Consider the following 20,054-nt stretch of genomic DNA (forward strand, 5'->3'; position numbering starts at 1 on the left):
AGGTTTGGCACCCTCACCCCGTATCGGAGAAGACAGGTGTGAACTAATGACCTAGTCATGCCAGTGTTTTGATAGGAGCACTAGGGAACGGGCAAAACATACATCAGGAGCCGTCTTGTTCAGTATCGAGATATTATCAACATTACTTTCAGATTTAAATTCAGTCGATTAAACTAAACACTTGGTAACCAACGTTTTCGTAAAACTATGAACTCACCAGCGTTGTCTGATACACTTGTTGCATGCTCGCAGGTCGTTAGATGTCTTGGATTGGAACTTGTTGTCTGGTGTAGCTGGAGTGGTCATGGGTCAATCTGGATGGATACATGTGATGGAATTATTGATACTATATATTGGTTTGGAACAGTTTAACTATGGTTTTCTATTTTGCTTCCGCTGAACATGTTGATTTTCATTTAAACTTAATGATAGTACTTTTCATTATTAATTGGCAATTTCATTTTTAAACTTGTGATTTGTTCAACATGATTAGTGGCTCGTTGTTGGTTTGTCACACGCCTAGCAGGGTTCTCCATGGGTGGTATTTTGGGGGTGTGGCATTCATAATCATGAACTTGTTGAGAATTACAACCGTGATCTTAGCAAGATATCACGGAAGCTGTCATTCACCACCAAACAATTCATTCACAATATGAGTCTAAACCGTATCGGACCCATGAGAGCTTATAGATGTCTTGTAGCTTTAAAAGGGGGGCATCACAATGTCAACGGGACTCCGGTGGATTTTAAAAATTTTAGCCACCAGTTGCGAATTTTTATTGGTGAACGCGACGCACAAGTTTTCCTTGAACGCTTGCGTGAGCGCTTTGACAACCTACCCAACTTCTATTTTGATTACACGGTTTCAAATGGAAAGTTGTCTTCTGTATTCTGGGCTGATGAGATTTCAAAGCTAAACTACAAAGCTTTTGGCGATGTCCTCGCCTTCGACGCGACATACAGTACTAACAAGTGAGTTTCCCCTTAACATGTGTTAGGCCTGATATCAAAGTATACAAACCTAACCAAAAAAGTGTTACATTTTGTTAACTTCAAATCCATTTTTATTAACAGGTACAAGATGGTTTTTGTGCCATTCGCGGGTGTGGATCATCATTTCCAATGTGTTACATTTGGTGCGGGTTTGATATCATCCGAGTCCATTGAATCTTATGTGTGGTTGCTTAACGCTTTCTTGAAGGCACACGGTACTCAACCAACTCTCGTGTTGAGTGATCAAGACCCATCTATGCTTCAAGTTGTTCCTATGGTCTTTACCGAATCACGCCACAGGATATGCATGTGGCATATAATGAAAAAACTACCCTCCAAGGTTAGTTAAATCGTTAGCCTTTAACATGTGTTATTCAACATCACAGACTTATATGTCTTTTTCAACTGTTTAATCTAACATGTGTTAGCAACTCTTAAAATTTACCAGATCTCTGCGGACCTTCTTGATAACACTGATGTTCTGGCCTACATTCACCGGTTGGTTTGGAATGTTTATATCAAACCAGAAACGTTTGAGTCCCGCTGGCATGACCTCCTAGAAACATTTGGCCTACAAGACCACACTTGGTTGAACGACATGTACAACATCAAACATCTTTGGGTACCAGCCTACTTCACAGAACTGCCAATGTGTTGCTTGATGAAGACCACTTCACGCTGCAAAAGCTCGAACGCTGCCTTCAAGGTCAACACAACAAGCGCAAACACCCTTGTACAATTTATGATGTTCTTTGAAAATAGGGTAGACAGCCAACGCTATCGGCAACACGTATCGGAGTACAAAACCTCATCCATGGTTTTCAAGGGCAATACTGATTTAGCGATAGAACAGCACGCGTTCGCCATTTACACAAACGTTGTTTTCATGCAAGTTCAAAAGGAGATAGATAAAGGGAAGTTTTTATGCTACATCACAAACCAAACCGAGTCCAGCAATACCACTCTTTTGCTAGACGTCACTCATTTGGACAAAAGGAACAACATCACAAACGTCTACCAGGTAACACATGTTAGGCAAGTTCATTATTACGACTCCACTAACATACGTTAGATATAAATGCCTTTTTTTGCTCCTTCTGTCCCCAACAGGTTACATATAACACTGTAGACCACTCCGCCAGTTGCTCATGCAGGAATTTCACACGTATCGGATATCTGTGTCGCCATGTCTTTTGCGTATATCGATTGAAAAATGTTCCAAAGATACTACCCCAATACATAAACGATAGGTGGCGCTGAGATGCCCTCCCAAAAGAGGTTTTTCACTTTCCAGCCGATACGGCGTCAACGCACACGCACCGTCCGTTATACGGAATGAAATCCTCGACCTCGTTACTGAATGTGTTGATGTGGCCAGAACCGATGAGGATTCATTGTCAAAATTGGTTGCCCAACTCCGGGATTTCAAGATCAATGTGCTTTCCAAGCAACCATTGGGTACAACTCAAAATGAAACAAACGAGTGTGAAATGGAAGAAATAGTTGGGCAACCAATCAACATTCCAGACGAAGTTGCTAATCCAGATGTTGTACGCAATAAGGGATGTGGTACACATACTCGCATTTCCAGACCTGGTGAGAAGGCAAAGAAAAAACCACCAAAACGTCCAAAGCAACTTCGTCTATGCAAGCGTTGTGGCCTGTATGTCGACGACCACGACTCACGAAAGTGCATTAAGGTGGCCGCAATGAAAGCAGCAAAGGCAGCTGCTGAACAACAAAGGCAGACCGCCACCGGTGCCTCCCATTCTGATTAAAATCTTTCTTTTCGTTTACTAGTACTATGTAATGGGAGACTCTCTTCATTTTGGCCTTCTTACACACATGTAACAGTCTTTTAACATCCTCCTGCTTTTTCTGTTACATGTGTAAGAAGGTGGAACTATTTTATCCCATTTATCATTTCTAGACTTGTAAAAACTTTATGGCCTTCGGCACTTTGTGTTTGTAGGCCACTTTTTGTGGACCTCTGTTTGCTATTAACTTGCTTTTCTTATTATCTTATGCATGGATAATTGTGGTTTTGGTTTATATTTTACAACAGCATTACAACAGATGCTTAACACACGTTAGCCCCCGTACTTGGGGTTTTTTTTAACTGTAAGGATCTGTAAAAGAAAAAAGGTGTTAACCAAACCAATAGCTTATATATAAAGACACATTAGGTTATAGAATTAAACTTCACAACTAGCCAACTTAACCACACATACTACTACTAGGTTACAACCGCAGATAAAACAACGGATCGGCTACCGAGCCGTCACATCAACACATCCGCACAAAAAAATAATAATAAAAGAACAAAAAAACGACCTTAGTATGTCGTCTACAAACATAGGGTCAACAGCTTAACACAACTATAACCACTTACAACATCCTAACTACCCCGTCTTATCCTCCATCTCTACGAAGCTTTTCATCATGGTGTTTCAACATCTTCATCATGAAAGTACAGAGGAGACGGGCTACGCTCACTCTCCCATGGGTCATGGTAACACCAGGCCCAGATTGTTTCGGGTGAGTATGGACACAACGGGCAACCACATAATTCATGGTCTGGATCTGTCAGCAACCTAACCAACTCCTCTGGTAACCCCTTCAAAATTTCAGCTTCTGGTAAAACGTGTTCTGTACGGCGATTACTAACATCAGCTACATTGTTTGTTCCGCTTCTGGTAAAACGTGTTCGACACCACCCGGGCCTCCAGTTTTCACGTCCTGGCGCTTCTTGTGAAACATTTTTCTTTCGTAGCACACCCCGTACCGACCCTCACATGCTTCCTCCCTTTTGCTTCAGCTTCTCCATGCCTGGTGGTGTAGCCGTGACCTTATTTTTATAAGTGTCCATCACATTAGCACACTTTGGAACCACTAAAAGTTTTTGGTGGTTTTGTAGTATTACATAATATGACTTGGTTCTTCATTACACTACTTATAGAGGTATATCATGGGTACATTTAATATAGTTGTTGTGACTTAACTTTGATGTGACCATAAGGGGCAAAAAAGCAATGGTTCCTTTCCAATAAAGTTGTTTTCTAGCCACCAACCCCTATGTTACTAGACTTCTGCCACCTACTTTCCCCAACTTCCAAGAATCCTACTACATTTATAACAGTGGGCCCCTTGACAACAGGAAGGAGCATTTTCATTTCCTTAAATGTTACACCTGCCAATATATAATTTAAAACATTATCAACTACATCAATAACATTCAAACACATGCAATATTTGTATGTTGTCAATATTCTTCAGAGTATGTTAATAAACATCAGTTTTACACAGACATATTTCACACAGACAGTCTATCCCCAAAAGAGCTGGTACACTTAACGCAACACCTATCCCACAATAAGTTTAAAGCAACATCCACAAAACAAAATACATGCCACACCCAAAACAAAGTCTACATATACATATAATAGGTGTCCCCAAAAGAGCTGGCACACTTAACGCTACACCTATCCCACAGTAAATACCATTCACCCCCTAACACATGTTACTCTAACCGGCAACCCTGCTGGATTTTAGGAAGCAACACATTCACCTCCGAACATAAGATGTGTGCAGCATACCTCTTTCTCAACTTCCGCACCTCGGCTATCTTCTTCGCCCCACTCATGCTGAACCCACAATTAAAACTTTTGTTTTTCCCCATGTAGCACTCCATGTGCCGCATTAAGAAGACCCCACAATTAGTTGTGTTTCATGTCGTCGCCTAACTAACCGGCATACGCTGGATGTTGCAATCGTCAATGTCATCGGCTCGCGGATTCCCAACCTCCCGAAGGTATTGCACAAACATATCTTTCTGCATATACAGATACAAGCCATGCTCAATTAAAAAACACATCTTGAATACAATCACACTTACGGTACAACATGGGTCATCTTAATAACTTACAAACTTATACGGTGTGTCCTTCTGGAGGTAGTATACACTGTCTTCTATCGGCTGAGCTTGTCTGGCTTTGTCATTATCAACAACATAAATTCCGGGGTGCCGTAACTCAAACACTAGCAAGTAAGAATGTTTTTGCTCCAAGATCGGGAAACAATGTCGTGCTTTCTCAAATCAGGAACCTTTTCAGCGCTGTTAACCGCACCTTTTATACCAACCCGAAACTTGTGCATCCGCGCCTCGACTCCACCTTCCTCAGTTGTCAACATCCACGAAAACTTTCACAAAAGAGAAATTAATAAGGATAACCACTCGCCACACCCTAACTACTTTTCCACAAAAAACATCAATATACACAAATCATGTCTATATACAAAACACTCACCACAACTTTAGTACCAAAGAATAGCCTACTGTAAGCCTCCCTTGATTTGCGTTTCTCTTGGAAGTTTAGCACCTCCGCCCAACAGTCGATAATACCATCCGATACCTCCTTGCCAACGTTTAAACTCTTGAACATAGCCCGAGACGCTTCTACATGGGCAGGGCTTCGAAACAGCAGCTCCCTGGTTTCATATGTACAGATAAAAAATTAACTTCCATATCTTAACACACGTTACTGTAATTTAACTCATTTTTTAACAGTATCCCCCATACTTACACAGCCATGTGTATCGGGCTATCTACATCATCAACTGACGACGTACCCTGTTCATTCCTGCGGAAAAAATCAAAAAATAACCAATTAACTAGATCCATTGGGTTCATGGTTTACACTCTATTATACAACAATAAACCCCGTAGTAGTTCTGCTTACTTGTTTGCCTCCATTGCCCGCTTCCTACGAGAATGCCCATTTAGCAAGTGCGTCAGGGATTCATCAGCGTATATGTAATCCCACAGATTCGCCTCCTTCTTAGTGATTGGCTGTCCCATTTCAACAGACCTTATATGGTAAGGTGATCTATTTGGTTCTGCTGCCACTTTCTCCCTAAAAGGGAGCTTCCTTTTTTGGGCCCCCAATTCAGCTAACATACGTACACGGTGTGCTAGCGACAAATTGTCCTCCACCTCATTCACATCACCACCAAATAATTTCAGCCCAGCTTGCCCCTTGTGGATTGCAATTGCGGGGTCGTATGAGTTAACCGGTTCTGCCATTATAACCATACTCAAGTTTGGGGTAGTCTCCACATCGCCTAAACACGTATAAAAAAAATAATTCACGTTACTCTGTAACCAATATAACACTTTCACAATAAACGAAAATAGTAAAGCTTACCGGAACGTTCGGGCGCTGTTTCTGTCCCAGCCATCTCATTCACCTTTGCACTTGTGCAACCTGCATGTTCGATGCAAATAAGTATATTTAAATGACTCCCACTAAACCAGCAATCCTAATCATTTTAATGCTCTTACGTACCGGTTTGCTGTGACTCGTCAAATTCACCACCAATTTGTGTCATTCTAAGACTCCAATTAGGCCCATCGAAACTACGTTCATCAATAAACGTATCGCCTCCGTCCACTGTTCGTATGATTAACACATGTTAACCCACTAAATATTCCTAATAGGGAACTATTTAACACATGTTATAGAATGAAAAGCTTTACCGTTACAATCCGGCTGCCACTCCTCTTCCGCTGCTTTGCCTTTACCATCCATAACCACCTCCTCAGCTTTATCGAAAGCATCTCCTTCCACAGAGCCAACCACCACGCCAACACACTCTTCCTTATTTACGACAGTTGAATCTACTACGTCATGCTCAGTCTTACTATTTGAAGCTGCATAAAACATTCTTATCACATCTCATGCTTAGGTTACTATTTGAAGCTGCATAAAAAATTTACCGTTACAATCACGGTGACACTTCTCTACAGCCGCCTTGCCTTTGCCATCCAAAACCACCTGTTCATCCTTATCGATAACATCACCTTCCACGGAGGCAAACACGACGCCACCACATTCTTCCTTACTTGCATCAGTTGCATCCACAACTTCATGCTCAGTCTTACTATTTGAAGCTGCATAAACATTCTCGAATAAATTATACATGGCTAAACATGGTGCGTCTAGAGTTTTTACGACCCTACAAATAAAATGGTTTCTGAAGATTACCTTCATTGTCATTCCCTTCAACCTGGTCAGTAACCTTAACATCCATCTCAGCAATTTTGGCTACCTCTTCAGCACAACTAAACCCCGGTTCAGAAATCCTATCCTTTTTTGCGCCAGTCGCTTCTAAATAGATGATCTGCTGATCATCGTCCTTCTCATCCACATTATTGACAGGTGGAGGTACATGTCCTCCTGCCTCCACACTATATGCATCTTGACCAACCAACTGCATGCCAGAGCCACCGTCAACTATCAAAGCAACATGACACATGTTAAAACAGAATAAACTAATAAAGCACACTATAAAAAACAAACAATCTGAAATGGTACGGAGCACTACCAGGTACACCCTGGACCGCTGCTGCTTTAAAACGCAGTATCACACGCATTAAACCCAACGGCTTATGGACTTGTTTAACATCACTTTATCCCCGCTCCATTGTCCTTCAATATGTTCCGCCCTACCCATACTATAGTCACCTCCAGTTGAATTACCAGCCTCATGAACAATGTTATCACCGTTGACGCCTTCATTTGCTTCGTCCCCAACTTCACTACACCCCCTTTACTTTCGTCGTGTTGCTTCTCAGTCTCGTTGCACCCTATAACATCACATTAATATTAAAAGGGTTCAGACACGTACGCATATTACAGGGACATAAACTTTGTCGAGCAACAAACAACACGTCACCATCAATGTGTACTTATGTTTTCTTCCTAGGTTGCCATCTATACACTTAACTGTAAACGTACAATGAAACTGGTAACACATGTAACACTTTACCTGTTTCGTTACCACCATCCGTGTTTGGCCAATCAAACTTTATATTTGTCTTACGCCTTTTTGGAGTCACACAGCCTACTTCTTTTTCAGGAGCATCCTTTAAGTTCTTCAGTCGAGGAGATCTCCTCACCCGCAACGACTTCCCACCATCTTGCAGCGTTTCAGCACACTCTTTTCCATCATCAAGTACGCTTGATTGCCCCGCAACATCAGCTGCAACCACAACAGATGTTAATCAATACGATCGGTAACACATTAACATGTGTTACAGTGTACATTTCAGAAAGATAATTGTCGCACCTTCCAGGGCATCAAAGTCTATGGCTGAAGATCCTACTTCTTTCAATCTCCTTTTACTGATCCTTTCGTTAGGCCGATTAAGTGACTTCCTGTACAAACTAGCTATTGGCGAACCATCCGAGCATTCGTCATCCACGCCATTCCCTACGAAAACGTTGCACATCAGTAAATGTCAGCCACATTAATAAACTCAATATTACAAAGAATAACAGTGACTAACCAGCGTTCTCTCCCTCGTTAATTTGAATACTTTCATCAGTTTTCAAATCTTCCAACACCTCATTGATACGGTGCGACGATAAATCTACCGCTTTATCGTGATTGTACTTGCATAGGCTTTCTGTTCAAACAAACTTTCATACATTGCCTTCAACGTTTGTACTTCCTCGTCATCAGGGCTCTCCACACACATAGATTCTAACATACCCTCTATTTTGATTTTGTTCTTGTTTGTCACATTAATTAGCTGTCGTACCATCAACAGCCTCTCCTGTTTCAAAAAATTTTTCAACAGTTACATACCAAAATTATATACTAATTGTAAAAAACACATGTTAGTGCATATAACTATACCTCCTTACTTGCCCAGTGTTCCACGTTATAGTTACTTGGAAGTGTTAACCCTTTAAACCGTCCCAGACCAAACCCACCAGCAAGTATCTCAGCCTTTCTCTCTCTCGCAATCTCTTCAAGTTCCAGAAAGCCAAAGGACAAACCGCCTTGTCAAACTTCATCCCTGTGCACTCAATGATATCAACGTACAACAGCTACAAGAAACAGCGATCAGTTTAGTCCGAAAACAATCCAGTATATTAACACATGTTACTTCTCCCAAATAAATAAATATCACTTACTATCAGAATCGTGAGAGGCCCAACGAAGATGCTTTGTGGGTCAAGCCGATCCCAGGTATCTTTGCAAGTTTTCAACTTATCTACCACCAGGTCACACCAGTCTACCTTTGCAAAATCCATTTCGTCATCTAGATACTCTAAGATTTCTTCCCGTAAACAACTTTGTTTATGGCAGTCAACGAGCACTGCCACAAAACACATTACAAAATCCATACGAAAAACAAAACTGTCTTCGCCGTCTGACTCATCTATCATTTTCACCATCTTTGTTGGAGGTACATATACACCCGGGTATCTCGCCCTCCAATCCGCAATGGCATCAACCAAGATGGGCAGCTTATCAATCGAACAAAACTTTTTCCCACCGGTCGGAATCCCTAATAACTGATGTATCACTTTCCTGTTTACCTTGATATTACCAGCAGGCGTACATATCACCATCTTATCGGGATTAAAATTGTCGACAACAAAATAACCTAACTTAGCTGGTAACCCATCAACGCTGAAAGTAAGTAAACGACCAAAGCCCATTTCCCTGACCGCCTCACGTTGTTGGTCTGTCAATGCTCGTACACACTTATAAAATTGTAGTGGTGCAGATCTCGTCCTTATTCCCGGAAATTCATCCTTCTTAGCTCGCTTACGGGCTTTGGGAACTTTTGCTTGTTCGTTACTAACTTCCTTTTGCTTCCTTGCTTCACCTTTCACACTCTCCTCTGAAACTTTCTTCTTCCCTGTCCGTAACTTTCTCCTGCTTGATGTAGCTATTACATCTACCCTACGTACTGGTATAACGTTTTATACGCAACCAAAACAACCAAAAAAATTAGTCTACTTTACAACCATTTATGACAAATCTTTCTAACACAAACGGTAACATTACAGTTATACGATCAAACATCCAACCATTAATCAATTGAACATCAAGCAAATGAAAGTCAATAAAAATTAACTAACCACGGTTTCTTTGCATTCCATTGCCAGAATTATCCCCCGCGATGGTTTTTTTTCTGCCAATTAACACATGTTAGGCAAACTTCAAACTCAGACCATTAATTATTTGGCAAACAAACAAATCAAAGCCAATAATATTTAACTAACCACGGTTTCTTTTAGTTCCACAGCCAGAACTATCCATGGCAATGATTTTTTTCCCTGCCATTTAACACATGTTAGTCAAGTTCACTTTGATATGCAAATACCAACTATCGTAACCAAAGGCACTTACCTTTATGATCTTTGGTCTGTCCCTCTTTGCCTTCCACATAAGCTTCTTTACGCCCTGAGATATTAGTAACAAAAACGATTACTTCACCCAGAAAAGATACAAACTATACACAATATTACTGGTTAACCTTTAACGGTTTTCCGTCGTTTCCCAGGGCCTGGTGACCCACTATCAGTATCATCATACACTGCAACGCAGCCAACAAAAGTATGTTATGAACAGGGACTAATCCAGCACACTATACATATATACATCACCTTCAACTGTGTTCACGGTTCATACACACATCAATACTAACCTAACGCCCTTTGGGTCGGACCGAAGCCATATTGTTGATTGGAAGGACCTTCCTTGGAACCATCGGAGATAATAACAACACTACGGCTTTCAGACCTTTTCCGCCCTAATATAGGCCTCGTAGTGCTATATATAGAAAACAAAACAAAATCAATTGCCATTTTTGGGGAAATCGATTGAACAAAACCCTCTTTTACAGGTCCGATTACAAGAACTAACCTTTTACTTGAACTCTTCATCTTCCTTAATCGTTTCAGTTTAACCGACGACGACAAGATTATGAACGATTTCCTCATTCTCCACGATCGCCCCTATCGGCTTCTGTTTTAGGGTTAGAAAGTACCGAGCGATGTTTTTTTTGGCGAAAGAGAAATATGAACAGTCAGTATCTAGTGGGAAAGATAAAGAAGAACAGATTTTGAAATGCTTTGAAGTTTTGATTAGACGCCTACTGCATGGCAGGGATTTGGTTTTCCAAAGTTCAACAGAGGACAATTTGCACTACCGAAAATGCCCTTCCAGTTGTACTAATGTGTATTATAAGACTTCTTTTAAATATATTTCTTACCAAAATTAAGAGCGACGTTGATCAAGTTAGATGAAAGATAATCAATGGATGACATTGGGTTTGCATAGTTTTCTTAAAAAGATAGAGTTTTCCATCTAGCCCATCCCTATATATATATATATAGGGTATGGTTCCAGCGTAAACAACCTCCCAAAAGTGAACTGCGTGAACAGATATGGACCCTTGATTTCCTTTTTAGTTGTTAAGGGTAGGATTGTAATTATATAAAAAATTAAATTTAAATCATTATTTTAATACTGAATTAAGTTACATCTTTTCTAATTTAAATTCATTATCCACATTATGTTTATTTATTAATAAGATAATTATCAAAACAAAAAACAAACCACCAGATTTCAATTTTAATTTTTATTTCAGATTTCATCACCAGAATTCAAATTTTGATTTTTAAGATCCACGTAACCTTCATATTTCAACAGTAAACACATGTGTACTTGGATATAAATAGAACAGTACACATGTGTACTCAGCATCGTACATGTGTGTACAGTAATTCACAGGTGTACATCAACATTCAATACAAAAAAAATTCTGAGATATCACAAAAACAGACGATATACACATGTGTACATCGCATTAAAAAGAGGGAAAATCAGAATACACATGTGTACATCGCATTTAAACAAATATTATTTTAATAATTGAATTAAGTTACATCTTTCATAATCCTTGATTTGATTTGTGAGAGATTTATGCAATCAATTTAAGAGGATACTTGATTACTTGATTTGTGAGAGATTTATGCAATCAATTTAAGATTGAAATTACACGTATACCCTTTTTGTATTTAATTAAATGGAAAAAATTAACCAAATAATTACCATCATGCCACTCACTTTAATCTCAAGATCATAAAAATCAAGGGCCCAGATCAGTTCACGCAGTTCACTCTTGGGATTTTATTCACGCTTGAACCTAATCCTATATATATATATATATATATATATATATATATATATATATATAGAGAGAGAGAGAGATGGGGGGGTTTGAGGTATAAATATTAAATGTAAATAATTTTTTATTTAAAACCTCAACCCAAGTTCCCACCCATCCAAGGCTTGTTTGACCAACACAACGTCTCTCTCCCTATGCATTCACATCGCGAACCTTTTAACTATTTCCCATTCACGAGCGCCATTAACAGGCCAGGACGGTGTGCCCGTCGCCAACAGCCTACGTTTCCGTTAACGGTCAGCTTGTGAACCCACGATAATTAGTCTAACAAATTCTTAATAACATCAAGTTTTACACAAACTAAAGTGCGAACACAATATGCTAGCTTTGTTAAATTTTATCTTATATTGATTTTACCAATAATGCACAAAAATATATGTTAGGCCATACGCTTTACTATTAATTGTGTTTGACTATAACATACCGACCGATTGTTTAATGACAAGTATGTCGTTAAAAAAAAGTACACTCCAATTTAAATGCTACTTTATATATATTTTGTGGTGATTAATTGTGTTTGACTATAACATACCAATTACCGATTGTTTCATGACAAGTATGTCGTTACAAAAAAAGTATGCTCCAGTTTAAATACTACTTTATATATATATTTTTGTGGTGATTAATTGTGTTTGACTATAACATACCGATTACTGATTGTTTCATGACAGGTATGCCGTTAGAAAAAAGTATGCTCTAGTTTAAATGCTACTTTATATATATTTTTATCGTGATTAATTGTGTTTGGCTATAACATACCGATTACATATTGTTTCATGACAAGTATGTCGTTCAAAAAAAGTATTCTCCAGTTTAAATGCTACTTTATCTATATTTTTGTGGTGATTAATTGTGTTTGACTATAACATACGAATTGTTTCATGATAAGTATGCCATTACAAAAAAAAAGTTAATTTTGTTTGACTATAACATACCGATTACTCTGATTGTTTCATGACAAGTATGCCGTTAGAAAAAAAAAGTATGCTCCAGTTTAAATAGTTTAAATGCTACTTTATACATATTTTTATGGTGATTAATTGTGTTTGACTATAACATACCGATTACATATTGTTTCATGACAAGTTGTTGTTAAAAAAAAAGTATGCTCCAGTTTTTAAACTACTTTATCTATATTTTTGTGGTGATTAATTGTGTTTGACTATAACATACGAATTGTTTCATGATAAGTATGCCATTACAAAAAAAGTATGCTCCGGTTTAAATGCTACTTTATATACATTTTTGTGGTGATTAATTGTGTTTGACTATAACATACTGATTATAGATTGTTGGGTAAGTTACTTTTTGAGTCCCTATGTTTTAGTGGTTTTAACTACTTGACTCAAAAATCAAAATTTTTAACCTCCTGAGTCCCTATAGTCACTTTTCTTAACCATTTGATTCCAAATTTCTAACACTATTAAAATTTTTCTGTTAAGTATTGTTAAATGACCAAAATACCCATATAGTTAAAAAAATAAATGCCCCTATATTAAAAAATAGGAAAATAAATGCCCCTATATTAACTTCTAGAAATGTAAGTGACACACTCAAGCACTCAGTCTCTCTCTCAAAACAAACACCACCATAATCATCATAAACCACCGTCACCGTACAACACCTCCTCACTTGCAACCATACACCACCATCTGGAACTGTAAGTGACACACTCAAGCACTCAGTCTCTCTCTCTCAAAACAAACACCACCATAACCATCATACACCACCGCCACCGCCACCGTACAACACCTCCTCACCTGCAACCATACACCACCATCACATCAGAGCACCGTCTGACAACCATCAAAGCCCCACCTTCGACACCATCAAAACCCCACCTCCGAAAAAAAGTCTGCTCCAGTTTAAATGCTACATATATATATATATATATATATATATATATATATATATATATATATATATATATATAGGGTAAGGTTCATGCGAGAACCAATGTGAACACAACCTAAAATAGCTAAAAAAAACCTAACCCCACCCTCCCCCCTAAAAACCTAAACCCCCACCAAAGCTAAATGCTAAAAACTAAAACCCCTCAAAAACCGAAAAAAAACCTAACCCACCCCCCACCCACCCACCCCAAGCTAAAATGCTAAAAACTAAACCCCCAAAAAATCTTAAAGAATCTAAAAGAAATCTAAAAATTTTTTTTTAATATTTTTTATGTTAAAATCGCTACTTTTAGTAGCCAAAAAAATTTTAAATTTTTTTTTGCTACTAAAAGTAGCGATTTTTTATAAAAAATATTAAAAAAAAATTTTTGTGTGTTTTTCAGCTATTTTTAGGCGTTTTTGGTTGTGTTCATATCGGTTCTCGCAGTTCTCACAATAAAGGGTGGTTCCTAACGGATCTTTGTCCTCTATATATATATATATATATATATATATATATATATATATATATAGGGGGCCGCTAGAATGAGAACCACCTCGAGTTGTAAGAACCGCGAGAACTACTTGATCCGGGGCGAGGTGGACCAATTTTTTTGTCAAAAACGTAGATGCATGTATTATAAACACATTCGTAAAAAAAATTTTAAAAAAATGTCGTGCGTGTAGTTTTTTACACCACAAGTTTGTGGTTTACGAGTCCCGTAAATTACGGGACTCGTAAACCACAAACTTGTGGTGTAAAAAACTACACGCACGACATTTTTTTTAAAATTTTTTTTACGAATGTGTTTATAATACATACATCTACGTTTTTGATAAAAAAAAAATTGGTCCCCCTCGCCCCGTACGGTGTGGTTCTCGCGGTTCTTACAAGTCGAGGTGGTTCTCATTCTAGCGGTCCCCTATATATATATATATATATATATATATATATATATATATATATATATATATATATATATATATATATATATATATATATATATATATATATATATACAGGATTAGGTTCAAAAGTGAACACTAGTGTAGTTTGCGAACTGAGTGAACTACTACTGGCCATACACATATGTAGATCAATGGCCAGGATTTGATGTTGAAATACACTAGTGTATTTTACGATTTGATGATGAGATCCTGGCATTACACGTGTGTAGATCAATGGCCAGGATTTGTTCACTTAGTTCGCAAATCACTTAGTTCGCAAATACACTAGTTTTCACTCTAGAACCACACCCTATATACCCGATATATATATATATATATATATATATATATATATATATATATATATATATATATATATATATATATATATATATATATATATATATATATATATATATATATATATAGAGGGGGCCGCTAGAATGAGAACCGCGAGAACTACTTGATCCGGGGCGAGGTGGACCAATTTTTTTTTTCAAAAACGTAGATGCATGTATTATAAACACATTCGTAAAAAAAAATTTTAAAAAAATGCCGTGCGTGTAGTTTTTTACACCACAAGTTTGTGGTTTACGAGTTCCGTAAATTTACTTGTGAAGAACCAAAAAATTATAAAACACAACGTCAAGAAACCATAAAAGACATGTCATTTGTGAATCATAACCGGTATAACACGTTGTGAATTAACTTGTAACTGGTAAAACACATCGTCAAGAAATTACTAATACATCTCCTTCCTGAAAACACAATAATAATTACAAAATACATCTCCTTCCTAAAACATAAACTGCTATAACACACTGTGAATTAACTTGTAACTGGTAAAACACATCGTCAAGAAATTATTCATGAAAGATTGCAGTTGGTAAAACACATCGTCAAGAAATTGTTCATGAAGGATTGCAGCTGGTAAAACACATGTTACACCGTGAATGTTTGAATGTTTAAAACACAACGCCAAAAAATCCTCTAATTAATCCAATGATAAACTGATAAAACACAACGGTATTAGTGTGCTTGCTGCTAAAACACAACGGTATTAGTCTGCTTGATGTTAAAACACAATGTCAAGAAATCCTCCAGCATTAATTCAATATCGTAATCCTTGTTAGATAAATCATACAATTGCTACAACACATCATACAAAAATTCAAGTTTATGAAATATCATAAAACTTTACCATCACCGCAATCAACCATAACATATAACATTTGACACCATGATTTTGATCAGTAAAAATGTTATGAAGAACTAGATGGAATACGAATTCTTTGGGGATATGTTGTATTGATTGTATAATTTAAACGAAACCGTCGATTTGATTTTAATGAGATATTTAGTTTCCTTAATTATCTGGCTAGTTACTTATTAATATAATCCATAATTAAAATAATAATCAAATTACCTTAATACCCTTTTGATTAAAAACTCTAATTGCCACATGTCACATGTAGGAGGCTTCCTACACTTTGTAGGAAAAAATGGCTTTGTAGCCAACTCCTTCTATATATATATATATATATATATATATATATATATATATATATATATAGGAGAAGGATCCGTTAGGAACCACCCTTTATTGCGAGAACCGCGAGAACCAATGTGAACACAACAAAAAATATCTAAAATAGCTAAAAAAACACACAATTTTTTTTTTAATATTTTTTATGAAAAAATCGCTACTTTTAGTAGAAAAAATTGGCTGCTAAAAGTAGCAATTTTAATGTAAAAAATATAAAAAAAAATTTTTTTTGTGTTTTTTTTGATTTTTTAGATTTTTTTAGGTTTTTTGAAGGTTTAGTTTTTAGCATTTTAGCTTGGGGGGGGGGGGGTGTTAGGTTTTTTTTTTTTTTTTGGCGGGGGGGGGGGGTTGGGGGTTAGGTTTTTTTTAGCTATTTTAGGTTGTGTTCACATTGGTTCTCGCAATAAAGGTGGTTCTCGCATGAACCTTACCCTATATATATATATATATATATATATATATATATATAGGAGAAGGATCCGTTATAGGAACCACCCTTTATTGCGAGAACCGTGAGAACCAGTGTGAACACAAACAGTAATTCCTAAAAAATCTAAAAAACACCCAAATTTTTTTTTTTTTTACTTTTTTACAAATTTGTTTTGGAAAAATCGCTGTATTTTGTTAATAAAAAATAAAAAAATTCAAAAAAAAATCGAGTAACAGTTATCCATGCACATGTGCATATGTATCATTTCTTTGACAAATTTGGTAATTCATTACAAATATTAGTCAATTGCACTTTATTTTACACTACCACGTAATACACTACTTTTTACGTTAACAATATTAGAAATGCACATGTGCATCTATATGTATCAGCATGAAATATGGTGTTTTGGTACACTACTTTGAATACACTTTCCCTTTCATATATCATACCATCCATAATACACTACCATTACCTCCTACCATCCATAATACAATATCATTATCTCCTACCATCCATAATACAATACTAGTACCAATATTTTCACTTTATTACATGTATATCAACACCATTTATACCATCCAATCATCATATTACATCATAAAGTAACAACTATAGCCAAACCATCAACCACTAGATATAACTAACCAAAAAACATGTATATTTTGTATCAAAAAATGTTATATCATGGTTATACCTAATGATGCACATGTGCATTTTGAATATTGGTAATGTAAAAAGTAGTGTATTACAGATGGTATTTTAAATGATAGTGCAATTGTCTATTACTGATAACGTATTACGGAATTTGTTGAAATAATGATACATATGCACATGTGCATGGATAACTGTTACTCGAAAAAAAAAGTTTTTTTTTTGGTAACTAAATATAGCGATTTTTGTTAAAAAAATATTAAAAAAAATTTTGAGTGCTTTTTTATTTTTTTTAGATTTTATTTTGTGTTCACATTGGTTCTCGTGGTTCTCGCAATAAGGGTGGTTCTCAAATGAACCTTACCCTATATATATATATATAATGAACCTTACCCTATATATATATATATATATATAGTGGGGAGTTCAAATGAGAAGCAATTACAAATTAAGAATAAAAAGAATAAAGGATACAAAGGTAATTTCAACAAATCATTTAATGAGTCTATTATTTATTTTTACTATTCAAATTAACGAACGTTAATCATTTAATGAGTCTATCTTATAAAATAGTTGTGCACCTTACACAATAAAACAATCGTGCACATGATCTTACATATTCAACGTTTCTTACACTATTAAAACAATGTTTTGGTGTAGGGTACAGAATATGTAGGACTCCAACACTTTTAAATAATTTTATGACTCATAATAAAATATGTGTAGGACATAACACCTTTGAATAAGTTTGTCACTCCTAATAAAATTAGTGTAGGATCCAACACATGAATGGTGGTGAAGAAGATAATTATGGTGACATTAATGAGACTTTTGTAACTCTATAAAATATTTATTAGTATTCTACATCAAATTGTCTATACTACCCTTAGTAATTAAAGCATTAATTAAAAGTGGATAAAAATAGTATCTTAATTCTCAACCATTGATCAAAAAAATATAAGGGTATCCGGGGCACCCTTCGGTGACCCCTTAGGGGACTCAACTCACCTATTAGGTGTGTGCTGCCAACAATTAGGTGAGTTAGAGAGAGAGGGTGAAATAGGTGGGGAGTTGCCGAAGAGAGGGGAGGAGAGAGGGAGAGCTTGACCAATCAATGCTTTTCTTCTTCTTCTTTTTTTTTTTTTTAACCAATTCACCTAAGAGGGGAGTGCCGCCATCAAAAAGGGGTATTAGGGGAGTGTTAGAGGGGAGTTGACGTGGCATTTTATGGTTGGTTATGTGTAAGAGGGGGACTCACCTAAGAGGTGAGCACCCCTTACACCCTAAGGTCTAGATTAATTTATTTTTCTTCTTTTAAGAATATTCTTCTCAAATGAACCTCCCCCTATATATATATATATATATATATATATATATATATATATATATATAGGGGAAGGATGTATAGAAAACCCACTGTAATTTAGAAAACCCGGGAAACTCAAAGCTCCCGATTTTTTTTCTTGAAAAAATTTACACATGTTATATACATGTTTTTAAGGGTTTTGGAAAAAAAAATCAAAAAAGCGCCAAGTAGATTGGTGTAACACATGTTACATTCATCTGACATATTTGTAACATGTGTTACACCAAAACTTGTTATTTTTTAAAAAATATCTACTTGGCGCTTTTTTGATTTTTTTTGCCCAAAACCCTTAAAAACATGTATATAACATGTGTAAATTTTTTTAAGAAAAAAAAACGTCGGGAGCTTTGAGTTTCCTGGGTTTTCTAAATTAAAGTGGGTTTTCTATAGATACTTACATTTTATATATATATATATATATATATATATATATATATATATATATAGGTTAAGGATCATGTGAGAAGTGATAGGCTAGTTGAGAAACTTGAGAAGCATTCTGGACCACACATTTTTCTAAGCCTTTCGTAATATACACATATGTATAGTTTAAAATTGACTATATACATATGTGTATAACTCAATATACATATATGTATATAGTCAATTTTAAACTATACATATGTGTATATTACGAAAGGCTTAGAAAAATGTGTGGTCCAGAATGCTTCTCAAGTTTCTCATATAGGGTGGACTTCTCTTAGGATCCCTACCCTATATATATATATATATATATATATATATAGAGGAAGGTTAACATACAAAAAGGCTTATCCTACTTCATGTACGCGATGCGCGTAACCGTAGGATCAGGGCAAAAATCACGCATTGATAACATTATTACGCATGGGGACAAATTTTGGAAGATAATCACGCATGGGGACATTATTACGCACGTTCAGTTGATCAAAACTTGGTGATAATCACGCATGGATCATAATTACGCACGTTCTATTTTGGTTACGTACGTTAATATAGATTAAGCTGTTTTGTACATTATACTTTCTATATATATATATATATATATATATATATATATATATATATATATAGGGGGCTGCTAGAATGAGAACCACCTCGAGTTGTAAGAACCGCGAGAACTAGACCCCACGGGTGGGCGTTCACCATGATTTTTTTTTACAACTAGATGTGTGTATTATAAACACAGCCGT

At 36.4% G+C, this 20,054-nt stretch overlaps 1 protein-coding gene across 1 annotated transcript; it reads left to right on the forward strand.

Annotated features, from left to right (window-relative positions):
- Nucleotides 1–676: 676 nt before the first annotated feature.
- On the forward strand, nt 677–2,771 carry LOC110934104 (protein FAR1-RELATED SEQUENCE 5-like). Its single transcript, XM_022177296.1, has 4 exons — nt 677–972; nt 1,075–1,333; nt 1,442–2,014; nt 2,244–2,771. The coding sequence occupies exons 1-4, from the start codon at nt 677–679 to the stop codon at nt 2,769–2,771; spliced, it is 1,656 nt and encodes a 551-aa protein (XP_022032988.1).
- The last annotated feature ends 17,283 nt before the right edge of the window (nt 2,772–20,054 follow it).

This window comes from Helianthus annuus, chromosome 4 (assembly GCF_002127325.2).
Source record: "Helianthus annuus cultivar XRQ/B chromosome 4, HanXRQr2.0-SUNRISE, whole genome shotgun sequence".
Lineage (NCBI taxonomy): Eukaryota > Viridiplantae > Streptophyta > Magnoliopsida > Asterales > Asteraceae > Helianthus > Helianthus annuus.